A 12,969-nucleotide genomic window follows, 5' to 3' on the forward strand; every position below is an offset into this window, starting at 1 on the left:
TTTTTATGGGGTTCCAATGCAAGAGGGGGTTGGTGAGAGTTGTTTTAATATAAATGGGCTTAATAATGAAATTAAGAGAAAATGTTTTGGCTACTTTTTTTTTAAAAAAAGAAAATTTTTATTACTTAAAACAAGAGACATTTAACTGAGAGGGCATCAAATGTTCGAGATTGGGTAGGTCAAGTTTTTGGAGGAGATATATTTGGGGTGGAGTGGAGGTCACAAACAAACACCATTCATAAAATGGATCTCTCTTAAAATGCATGGGTTTTGCTGAGATTAAATCATGCAGGCACCAAGAGCCTTTGCAAAGACAATAAAACAAGGAGACTGCTTTGCTGAAGAATTTCAAAAGCGGGTGTAAATGATTATTGTTTTGAAAGCGACAGATGAACGGGCTCCGAAATTTGGGCCTGGTGCCGCAATTTGTCTGCTTGCAGTTCTAAGAAGGACATGTGGTTTTGCAAGAGGAAGCTAATGGGCTTTGTGTGTGTGTGTGTGTGTGTGTGTGTGTGTGTGTGTGTGTGTGTGTGTGTGTGTGTGTGTGTGTGTGTGTGTGTGTGTGTGTGTGTGTGTGTGTGTGTGTGTGTGTGTGAGAGAGAGAGAGAGTCATGGCGAGCTGGCAGCTTGTTGAAGACTGGTTGAGTTCAGAGTTCAGCCTGTTGGAAATCCTTTTAGTCCATACAAGAGGAAATGGCTGGCTAGAGTGTATTATCTGAAATGAGGGAAACAAAGGAATTCTGGTGACCTGCAGAAGAGGAGGTTTTAATTTGGAAAACCCTGATGGGGCAAGTTTCTTCAGCAAAACACTGAAGTACTGATTGGAGGGAATCAGTTTGTGTCCAACGAGCAACAAATATCTCTCTGAAACCAACAAGAACCTTCATGAGCAGTAATCAATTACTTTTAAATACTAGAGCTTAGTGAAAATTCAAATATTAAATTCTGTGCACAGAATAAGAATTGCCTGATACCAGTGAACATGGAGGAGTGAAATTGGACCGTGAATCAAAAAACTTTTCTGAACTTGTACACATTACACGTGTGCTTATTATTATTAACTTAATCCCCCTTCTAATTCTTTCTTTTCCAATCTTTTTATTATTATTATAATTTATAAACACATACAGTTCAAAGAGATATGAAAAATACATAGTAAATAACAAATTAATACAGAGATATTAAACAATATTGCAGAATAAAAATATATCATAAAAAAATTTTTTTTGATCAGTTTAGGGTATGAACTATCTCTAAAAAAAAGATATAATTAATAAAAATATATAAAAAAAGAGAGAAAAAAAACCCCAAAAAGGAAGAAAAAACAAATCTGAATTAAAAACTAAAAAAAAATACCTACCGATATAGCTAAACCACGCCGATCACTCCGATCTCATCTAACAGCCCAATTATCATACATAATCATAAAAAGAAAACAGAGCCAGATCAACTCACCACAAATGAAAATATTGAATAAATGGTCGCCAGGTTAACTCAAACTTAGAAGGGGATTCATAGACAGAGTTTCTAATTTTCTCTAAATTTAAACATAGTATAGTTTGGGTAAACCATTGGAAAACAGTGGGAGGATTAACCACTTCTCATTTCTTTCGATATTTGCAGATTAGGAGTTTCTTAGTTTCGACTTTACCCTCTTTTCCCAATCGGGAGACTACGACTGTTTTAGAGGATATACTATATTCAAAATTCCCTCCAAAAGGTGTGATATCTAAATTATATAATATAATTACAAAAATAAATTCTGAGACTTTTGGAAAGTTTAAAAATGATTGGGAAAGAGAACTCAACCTTCATATTTCCAATGAAAATTGGAATAAAATTCTGCGACTGGTAAACTCCTCTTCTCTATGTGCAAAACATTCACTGATACAGTTTAAAGTTGTTCATAGAGCTCATATGTCTAAAGATAAACTCCATCGCTTTTATTTTCATATCGATCCTATATGTGATAAATGTCAATTGGAAATAGCTTCCCTTACTGTAAGGTAAAACATCATGAGATGGGAATGTGTAGGGAGTTACCCTGTACAGGGCAGTAACAAGAAGGGGAGGTGTCCTTGTACTCCTGTTAGGTAAAACATCATGAGATGGGACCGGAGAAGGAGTCACCCAGTACTAAGGAGTAACAGAATGCATCCTTGTACTTACAAGATAAGAGAGACATTGATGGATTGAGAGGCAGGAAGCTAGCAGGGAAAGGATAGCAACAGTTTTAGTCATTGGACAAGTAATGATATGATGATGTTCTAAGCATGTATCCAAGGGTATAAAAAAATCACCATTTTGCTGATAACGGCAGAATGCATTCTCCGACTAACTTTGTTAGTCGCAAGTGTTACAATCCGGTAATAAAGAACAAAGAACCCTGATTTCGACTCAGCCTGGTGTTTGTCTCACTCATTCATGAACAAAGCAGACCTAACAATTTGGTGACCCCGACGTGATGGGTGAGTGAACACTGGACGACGGTTTCTGTTTTTTCTGACAATCATCTCAGCCGGCTGATAAAAAGGTCCAGAGAAGCCTGTTTTAACAAAATTCTCTTTTTTTTAAAAAAATCTTTATGATTGTCAGTAAGAACTGGAGATCGGACAAATTAGACGACCACAATTGAAGGTCGCATGCCAGGATTGTAACACGTAAGTGATTACAGACAAGATAAAAGTCCTTAAGGTGTTTGAATGACATTTATTAAGTGCTTCGCAAGAAACTACTAGAGTTTAAAAGTCTTTATTGTGTCGTTGCAAAGTCCAATAGAGTGAGAAGGTGGTCTATAAACAATTGAGGACCTGAGTTTTCTGCCCAGGTTAGGACCTGGAAGGCAACAGCTGACTGAGGTTCAAATCGAAATTGAGGATGATCAAGTCAACAGAGACCTTGATTGACTGATTGAAATTAAATCGTGATATTCTGTCGGGGGGGTGGGGGGCGCGGATTCTCTTTTTCCCGCTTTCCTCCTCCGGGAGTCTCGTGCCACTAGTGGCGAGAGCCCATTCTTGTAATTAAGGGAGTTAGTGCTGACCTAATCGGCGGATGGGGGGGGGGGTTCTCTTTCTTATTTTATTAAGGGGGAGGAGGGTGGGTGTCAGTGGGGTGGATGAGGGAGGTGGGGTCTTATTCGATTGTATACTTTCTGTATGAATATGTTATAATTGATGTTATATGATTTAAAAATTATAAAAAAAATCTATCACCTCTGCCTTAAATTCACCCAACGACCCGGCCTCCACGACCTCCTGCGGCCACAAATACCGCAGATTCACTGTTCCCCCCCCCCCCCCAAGGCTGAACAGCGTCTCTGTTCTGAGCCCTTCAGCCCTGACGTTGTGCCCTCTGGTCCTAGACTCCCCCACCATGGGGGAAACAATCTTTCTACGTCTGCTCTGCCTACGCCTTTCGACATTCGCAAGGTTTCGATGAGATCCTCCCCTCATTCTCCTGAATTCCAATGAGTTCAGGCCAAGAATCCTCAAAAGGTCCTCACGTGATCACCTTCTCATTCCTGGAATCATCCTTGCGAAGCCCCTCTGAAACCCTCTCCAACGTCCGCACATCCTTTCTTAAACAAGGAGCCTAAAACTGCTCACAATGCTCCGAGTGAGGTCTCCCCAGTGCCTTGTAAACCCTCAATATCACATCCTGCTTTTGAACTGAATGCCAGCTTTGCGTTCGCCTTCTTCACGCCCGACTCCACCTGCAGGTTGACCTCCAACTGATCCTACACAAGGACTCCCAGCTCCCTCTGCATCTGGGTACTTTCAATTTTCTCCGCATTTAAAAAATAGTCTACCTGTTTATTTTTTTCAACCCAAGTGCATTTCTGCACACTTTCCGACACTGTATTTCATCTGCTGCTTCTCTGCCCAGCCTCCCAATCTGTCTCAGTCCTTCTGCAGCCTCCCTGTTGCCTCAACACCACCTGCTCCTCCATTGACCTTTGTCTCATCCGCAAACTTGGCCACAAAGCCACTCAGCCCATAATTTGAATCACTACTACCACATGTGCCACTAAACAGAGTGACTTGCGCACAGGAATATTCACCTTGGAGCGATTCCCTTTGAATAAGATGACCTCCCCCCAATTGGGCACTTACCGCCGATCAGTTGAAAGCAAATCGCGGTATTTTTATAACAAATGACCGTATAAAGCTTTAAAATAGACCACCATCAGCTCCTGTAATGGGCTGCTTAAAGCCTGCTTAAAGGCTTAAAGGCGGATGGACCCCGCGGAGGGGGGGCAAAGAGAATGTTGTGAATGGCACAATGGGAACGGAGGCAGACATACAGCCATGGACACAGTAATTTGAAACGGGCCGGGAGGCAGTAAGAAAACGGACACTGAACACGATAGAAGTTCAACACGAAAGCCTCCAGACCCCGTGAAAGTTCAACACGAAAGCCTCCAGAGCCAGAGAAACTCAGCTGGCCCAACAGGGTACTTTAGATTAGGTGAGACAGGCAAGTCTACAGACCCTGTGATTGAGGCAAAAGCTCAATACTGGAGAAACTTAATTCCCTGATGAAGGGCTCAAGCCTGAAGCATTGGTTAGGCAGCTTCATCCTTGCCCTCTAAAGGACACTGTTTGATGTGCTGAGTTTCCCCGGTGATGTGTTTTATATATGTGACTACAATCCAGTACAATCCACTTACTCCTTGATGAAATTATACAGATGCTGTCTGACTGATTTTTGCGTCACGTCGATAAGGGTCTGAAACATACAAGAGGCAAAGTTAACTGAAGCACTGAGAAGACCAGAAACGGTGAGAGGTGCTGGCACTGCCCCAATTTAACAGAAGGGCGAGAGGCAGGAGTGAACTGCTAGTCCCTTGTGTGCCATCGGCAAACTGTGGTCAATGGTGAGGCCGAGTTTGGAATATTGTGTCCATTTCTGGTCCCAAAATTAGAGGAAGGATATCAACAAGGTAGAGAGGGTGCAGAGAAGATTTACTAAAATGTGACTTGGATTGCAGTATCTAGAATACAAAGAAAGATTGAGTCGACTGGATCTTTATTCATTGGAGCGTAGAAGGTTGAGGCGGGATTTGATGGAGGTATTTATGAGGGTGATAGACAGAGTAGATGTGAATAGGCTCTTCCCCTTGAAGGGAGGCGAGATTGGAACAAGGGGTTGTGAGTTAAGGGTTAGGGGGCAAAAGTTTAGAGGGAGCTTCTTCACTCAGAGAGGGGAGGCTGAGTGGAATGACCTTCTGGAAGAGGTGGTCGCGGCAGGGTCAATTCTATCATTTAAGAGAAGGTTGGATGAGTGCATGGATGTGAGGGGGTTGGAGGGTTATGAGCAGGGAGTGGGTCAATGGGGCTAGAGGAGATCGCTTAAATCAGTGCGGACTAGAGGGGCCGAGATGGCCTGTGATTTTTATATGGTTGTATAGTAAGGGATTATTAAGGGAAAAATAGGTGGAGAACCACTGACTTACACTAACTTCATTCAAGACCATGAGATATTTTTAATTTCATTTACATTTAGAGCTACAGCACGGTAACAGGCCCTCTTGGCCCATGAGCCCGTGATGCCTAATTAACCTACAACCCCTCCCCCGGTATGTTTTTTTGAAAAGTGGGGGGAAACTGGAGCCCCCGGAGGAAACCCATGCAGACACGGCGAGAGGGTGCAAACTCTTCACAGACAGCGCGGGATTCAAACCCCCGGTCCCAATTGCTGGCACTGTAACAGCGCCACGCTGACCGCCACGCCAACCGAAGAGCAGAAAAAGGCCATTCAGCCCATCACGTCTGCCCCGTCAATTAATCACGAGCTGATCCATTTTTCCCACTGTCCGGCCTTCTCTCTGTAACCTTTGGTGCCCCTGGCTAATCAAGAATCTCTGCCTTAATTACACCCAACGACCCAGCCTCCACCCCCGCCAGTGGCAACAAATTCCACAGATTCACCACCCTCTGGATGAAGAAATCCCTCCAAGTCTCTGTCCCGAGTGGACGCCCTTCAATCCTGAAGTTGTGCCCTCCTGTCCCAGACTCTCCCACCGTGTGGAAACAACTTTTCTACATCAACTCTGTCCATGCCTTTCAACAGTCGAAATATTTCAATGAGATCCCCCCCCCTCATTCTCCTAAATTCCAACGAGTACAAGCCAAGAGCCGGCAAACGTTCCTTGTATGATAATCATTACGAGAATCATCTTTGTGAACCTCTGCGAAACCTTCTCCACGTCCTTTCTCAAACGAGGAGCCCAAAACTACTCGCAATCCTCCGCGTGAGGTCTCCCCAGGACCTTGTAAAGCCTCAACATCACATCCCTGCTCTTAGATTCTATTCCTCTTGAAATGAACACCAGCATCGCATTCGCCTTCTCCATCCTCGACTCAACCTGCAGGTTGACCTTCAGGCTCCCCCGCATGAGGACTCCCAGCTCCCTTTGCCTCTGGGAATTTTCAGTTTTCTCCCCATCTAGAAAATAGTCAGTCCGTTTATTTCATCCACGAAAGTGCTTGCCCCACATTCCCCACAAACTCCCTCAATTTCCAAAATTCAACTGACGTGCATCTATGCAGGAACTCATGGATTACCACATCTTTGCTGAGGGAACTTTGTAGGAAATACGACTCAAAACAGTTGCCACTCCTCTCTGGGGTGCACCCTCTTCCTCCCTCCCTCCCTCCCTCCCTCCCTCCCTCCCTCCCTCCATCCAGATACTCACAGTCTGGTACTCAATCAAATCAGTCAAGCAGCAGGAGAACTTCTCCAGGCAGCCCTGTGTGAATAACGAGTCAGGGATTAAAAGGAATGCTCACATCGGTGGGGTGCGGATGGTGGTGGGGTGGGGGGGGGGGAAGACGGGGGAGAGGAGGGGTTGAGGCTTCTCACTTTCTGCAGTGTGGGTGACGTGAGTAGGGGCTGCCTCATCTGAAACAGCCAGCACTTACCTTCTCAGCTCAGTTAGGGGTACATATGGTGGGGGGTGGGGTTCAGGGAGCACTGCTCTGCTGTTTCACATACGCACACACACACACACACACACACACACACACACACACACACACACACACACACACACACACACACACACACATGCACCCACCCGCACACTCTTGCACACACACACCCACGCGCATGCACACACACACACCCACACATCTACACATCACACCCACACACATGCACACACATGCACACACACGCACACACAAACACCCACACACACCCCCACACACACACACCCACACACACAGACACACACACCCTCACACACACACACCCGCACACACACACACCCACACCCATACACATGCGCACAAGCACACACTCATACTCTCACACACACATGCACACACACACTTACACACACACACATGCACATGTACACGTGTACCCACACACACACACCAATACATACACACACGCACACACACACACATGCACCCACCCACACACTCTTGCACACACACACCCATGCGCATGCACACACACACACCCACACATCTACACATCACACCCACACACACGCACACACATGCACACACACGCACACACAAACACCCACACACCCCCCCACACACACACACACATGCACCCCCACACACACATACACCTGCACACACAGACACACACTCACACACCCTCACACACACACACCCACACCCATGCGCACAAGCACACACTCATACTCTCACACACACAAGCACACACACTCTTACACACACACATGCACATGTACACGTGTACCAACACACACACACAAACACATACACACACGCGCACACACACACACACACATGCACCCACCCACACACTCTTGCACACACACACCCACGTGCATGCACACACACACCCACACATCTATACATCACACCCACACACACGCACACACATGCACACACACGCACACACAAACACCCACACACAGCCCCACACACACACACCCATGCAACCACCACTCACACACACCCGGACACACAGACACACACTCACACACACCCTCACACACACTCATTCACACACACCCGCACACACACACCCACACCCACACACATGCGCACAAGCACACACTCATACTCTCACATACACAAGCACACACACACTTACACACACACACATGCACATGTACACATGTACCCACACACACACACCAACACATACACACATGCACACACACATGCACACACAGACATGCATGCACACACACAACCCCACACACATGCACACACAGACACGCATGCACACACACAACCCCACACACAGACACAGACACACACACATACACACACCCTTTATAATCTGTTCTATTATAACCAACATTCTTTTTCTCTTGAACGATTGTTTTGTATAAGCAAACCTTGCCATGGCCCCACATGAATGATGCGTTCATACTGTAGCCCTACATCCTTGCAGTGGTCCACATCTTCAGCGCTAGGGCAGAGGTTGTGTGGTAAAGGCTCTGAGACATTGAACGCGAGCTGCCAAGAACGTAATGACCATTCCGACTGAGCGTGGGCTGGAAGAGCGCTGAGGGGCTAGAATGATGCAGAATTGGCCCATTTGGGTAAACAGTTGATGTAGCAGGAGATATAGAATTTCCATCAAAACTTTCCTTCAACATTCCCTCTCTTGGCTGTGAACAAACTTCTTCATGGATTATCCGGTCAAGGTCTGAGCCTTGATCGGATATCAGATACACAGTTATTTTAGATTTATTGTCAGAGTACGTACATTAATGGGGGTGTGGCTTGGGGGGGGAGGGCGGGGAGGCAGGTGAGGTCTGGGCCTGATCTCCCGCTCACCCAGGGAAAGTGCATGCATAATCCATCCTCGGTGTAGTGGTTACTGCGTGGCTGCTGTCTGGCTCGCCAGGCTGGAGGTCACTGCAATGGCTTCTCCTATGTCATGGAGTACATAGCAACACCTTCTCGTTGGTGCCTCATCTGTTTTTTCACCGAGTTTGCTACGTCATGGCGCGACTGCGTGTCCAGCCGCATAACCGGACAGGTAGCCTTGGTTGGCAATTCTGATCTCAAACCCGGGCAGATGTCCATCCGGGGGGAGGACACTCTGACGTAACACCTACGACCCGAGGTCCTGGCTGTCACTGTCCCAGCGAGCAGGGCCGGGGCAGATAAATCCTTGAGTGTAATGGGTGGGGGCAGCATTGCGGATGCTGCAATCCCACTAAAACAATCCATTGTGCAGGCTCAAAGGACTTGCCACGTTCACGATCCCTCCCAGACATTCGCTCGCGAAGCCATGAATATTCATGACATCACATACAACATTGAGATTTTTTTTTTGCGTGGAATCTGTCAGAAGATACAGCAGTGGCAGATTAACCATTAGGATGAGTAGGGATAAGCCTAGGGGCCTAGAAAAGTGGGGGGGGGGGGGGGGGAGGGTGGTGTCAGGCAAGAGTAGGGATTTCAGGCTCCCAGCAGGAGCTGAGACGTCGGGTTCCTGGCAGGTGTGGAGACCTCAGGCTCTCAGCAGGAGCGGGGACGTCAGGTTTGACGGCAGGGATCGATATTGACTTAACTTAACGTCACTTTATTCTATTCAAAGAAGGGTGGGGCAAGGTGGTGGTGGGGGGGGGAGGGGTGCAAGGCCTTACTAAAGGCCTTGCCTAGGGCCCCTAATGGTAGTTAATCTGACACTGAGATACAGCGAGAGACAAACTTGCATGCAGGCACAAATGGAGTCACTGGACACACATGTTGAGAAATGCACGTATATATGCATCTTCAGATACACAGGAACACAGGCGTACGCAGTCGGAAGGATAGCCCATATTGACGACAGGGCCTGGCAAGACAAAAGTTTGAAATTGATGCACGACTAACTCACGGTCATCATCTCGTCGCCCTTGCAGTGAACTGCCAGATCGCGGATTCCGTTCACAAAGTGCCTAGAGTTGGCGCTGTATGTCCGGCCAGCTTCGAGCATGGCGCTGCACAACTTCAGCAGCTGCAACGAGAGGGCCACACAACCAGTCACGTCACTCCGGAAGGCCGTTGGTCCCTAGAGTTCCCTTGAATCGAAAGCTTGGTGATAGGTCACGCGGGCATCTGGATGGTGACTGGGGGTGGAGTACTTTTAAATGCGGGCGTGCGGCATGGTAACAGGCTCTCTCGCCCCCCCCCCCCAATCACAAGGAAAAGGAACAGAAGCAGGCCATTTGGCCCATCGAGTCTGCTCCATGAAACCTCCCTGTTCTTGTGTCTAGTTGCAGGTTCCGGCCTTGTCCCCATATCCCATGATCCTCTGACTAAGTGGAATCCTATCAATTTCCCCAACGATCGGGTCTCCACAGTGGACCTGGCAATGAATTCCACAAATCTACAACCCTCTGGCTAAAGAAATTTCTCCAATCCCATCCCTGTCCATTTGTAGAGAATGAATGGGGCCGGTGGGGGGGGGGGGGCGGAATGTTGAAAGGTGTGGACAGAGTAGATGTAGAAGGGTTGCCAGTTCACGGCCCCAGCACTATCCCACCAAGACCACCCGAAAATTGTAGGAGTTACACCTGATTTTTCAGTCCAGCCGCGCAGCATTAACGTCGACTTCTCCCTTGTCTGCTGGCCCGCTCCCCGTTCTACCTCCCTCCCTTCCCTCTTCCCTCCAGCTCCCCACCCCCCTTCCCTCTATCCACAGAATCATCCCCCAGTTCGCTGCTGTATTCTCCCTCCCTTCTCCACCTATAACCACCTGCCCGTGCACGCGTGTTCCTCCCCCTTCCCACCACCACCATTTTGTTCGGGCACCTGCCGACATTTTGTCCGCACCGTGATGAAGGGCTCAACCTGAAACGTCGGTTCTGTATCTTTACCTTTGCTACATAAAAGTCACTGTTTGACCTGCTGAGTTTCTCCAGCGTTGAGTTTTTACCTCAACCGTGGGGTCTGCGAACTTAAGTGTTTTATTACACCAGATGTAGAAAGGTTGTTTCCCCACGGTGGGAGAGTCCAGGACAATTTTGGGATTGAAGGGCGATCGCTTAGAAGAGAGGAATTTCTTCAGCCAGAGGGCAGTGAACCTATGGAATTTGTGGCCACAGGCGGTTGTGGAGGCCGGATCATTGGGCAGATTTGAGGCAGAGCTTTACGAGTTCTTGATTAGCCAGGGGCATCAAAAATCACGGGGAGAAGGCCAGGCAGTGAGGAAATGGATCAGGTCGTGATTAAATGGTGGGGCAGAATCGATGGGCTGAATGGCCTATTCTGCTCTTATGGTCTTGGGTGATGCATGAACTTGAACTATAGACTGTGGTGATATGTTTCCTCCATTGTATATAGTTATGGTTGACGACCGTATATATGGAGCTGGCCTGCCTACTGATGACTATTACCCTATGACTCCTCCCCCATGGTCCTGGGCTATAAAGGTTGAGCCACCTCTCTCTTCCCACCATTCCTTAACCTGGATCCAGGCCAGCAAGGGTCTTCTGTACATTAAAGCCTTTACTGACAATAACCACACCAGCAGTGCAAGTATAAGACAGCTTTAATAAACTAATATGTACACTAAGAGGTCTTGTCTCTCTGCAAGACAAACCTGGAAGGATAGACTAGCTCTGGACTGCTTTATATACAAGGTCACCGGGATGACCCCTGGTGACCTAGTAGTGTAATTACATATTACCGCAAAGTCTATCGTTCCCTCTGCCCAGTCTTGGTGGTTACTGGTAGTTCACTACGGAGACCAAGCAGATGATGGAATCTGGAGCAATAGTCTCCTCACCTCAGTGCCTGAATGGATCACCCAATGCACTAGGGGGCATCACGGTTACCGTAACACGATGATAGCGCCAGCGACTGGGATTTGAGTCCCGCGCTGTCCGTGAGGAGTTTGTACGCCCTCCCCGTGTCTGCGCGGGCTTACTCCAGGGAGGGGGGGTCTCCGGTTTCCTCCTGCCGTTCGGAGCAGACAGGGGTTGTGTCAAATTGGGTGCAGTTGGGCGGCGTGGGCTTGTTGCCGTGCTGGACGATATCCTGCCCAAGGCCCACAGAAACTGTAGAGGGTCATGAACAAGGCAAAGTCTGTCACACAAACCCCCCCTCCCTCCTCCATTGACTCCCACTGTCTGAGAAAAGCAGCCAACATGAAAAGACTCTTCCTCTCCTCTAGGCAGAAGCGTCTGCTGTTGGGCCTTCTCTCTCTAGTGGATATTGTGGTCAATTGGGAGGCAAACCGACTGAACCTGCTGACACTTCGTCGTCCCCCCCCCCACACTTTCCCTCACACTTACCTTCTCAAGTTTGACTTCGAGCTCGGTTACCTCCAACTCAACCCCTTCGATGGAAGCCCTGTCGGAGAAATCGATAGGTCAACGAGTGGCGGGAACCTTCCTTCGAAGGGCAGGCCATGATACTGAGCTGCCATGGGCGACTCAGGAGGTGATGCCAGTCTGTGCACCTGTTCAGCGGAGGGCAAGAGACGACGCAAGATAGCTGCGGATCTGAGGGGGGGGGGAGGCTACCATTGGGGGAAAGGTCCAGGAGCCTGAAGACGAGCACAAGGACAGCTTCTTCCTCTCCGCTATCAGATTCCTGAATGATCAATGAACCACAGACACGGCCTGACTTTTTGTACACTGTTATTTTCACAGTTATAATATTTCATGACTTGTACATGACAGTAAATCCTGATTCTGATTCATATTGTGGAAGTGGCAGTGGGGAAAGAACATACAATAGAACACAGAACATTCCAGCACAGTGCAGGCCCTTCACCCCTCGATATGTCGACCCATATATTCTCACTAAAAAGTACTAAATCCTTCCTACCCTGTAACCCTCTATTTTTCTTCCATCCATGTGCCTGTCTAAGAGTCTCTTAAATTGCCCCAATCTTCCAGCCTTCACCACTAGCCCTGGTGAGGCATTCCAGGCCCCCACAACTTTCAGTGTAAAACACTTAACCCTGACATCTCCCCTAAACTTCCCTCTCTTCATTTTGTCCAGACGTACTCTGGTGTTTGCTGAT

General features: G+C 47.7%; 1 protein-coding gene across 1 annotated transcript; it reads right to left on the bottom strand.

Moving 5' to 3' along the window:
* Positions 1-1,105: 1,105 nt before the first annotated feature.
* LOC138751010 (arf-GAP with coiled-coil, ANK repeat and PH domain-containing protein 3-like) lies at positions 1,106-12,442 on the bottom strand (the record flags this gene model as incomplete). Its single annotated transcript, XM_069913113.1, has 5 exons — positions 1,106-4,731; positions 6,701-6,754; positions 9,832-9,951; positions 12,233-12,290; positions 12,356-12,442. Coding segments are annotated over 5 exons (382 nt in total), but the record flags the coding sequence as incomplete, so codon positions are not given.
* Between the last annotated feature and the right edge of the window lie 527 nt (positions 12,443-12,969).

The sequence above is a fragment of the Narcine bancroftii genome, unplaced genomic scaffold, assembly GCF_036971445.1.
Source record: "Narcine bancroftii isolate sNarBan1 unplaced genomic scaffold, sNarBan1.hap1 Scaffold_593, whole genome shotgun sequence".
Classification (NCBI taxonomy): domain Eukaryota; kingdom Metazoa; phylum Chordata; class Chondrichthyes; order Torpediniformes; family Narcinidae; genus Narcine; species Narcine bancroftii.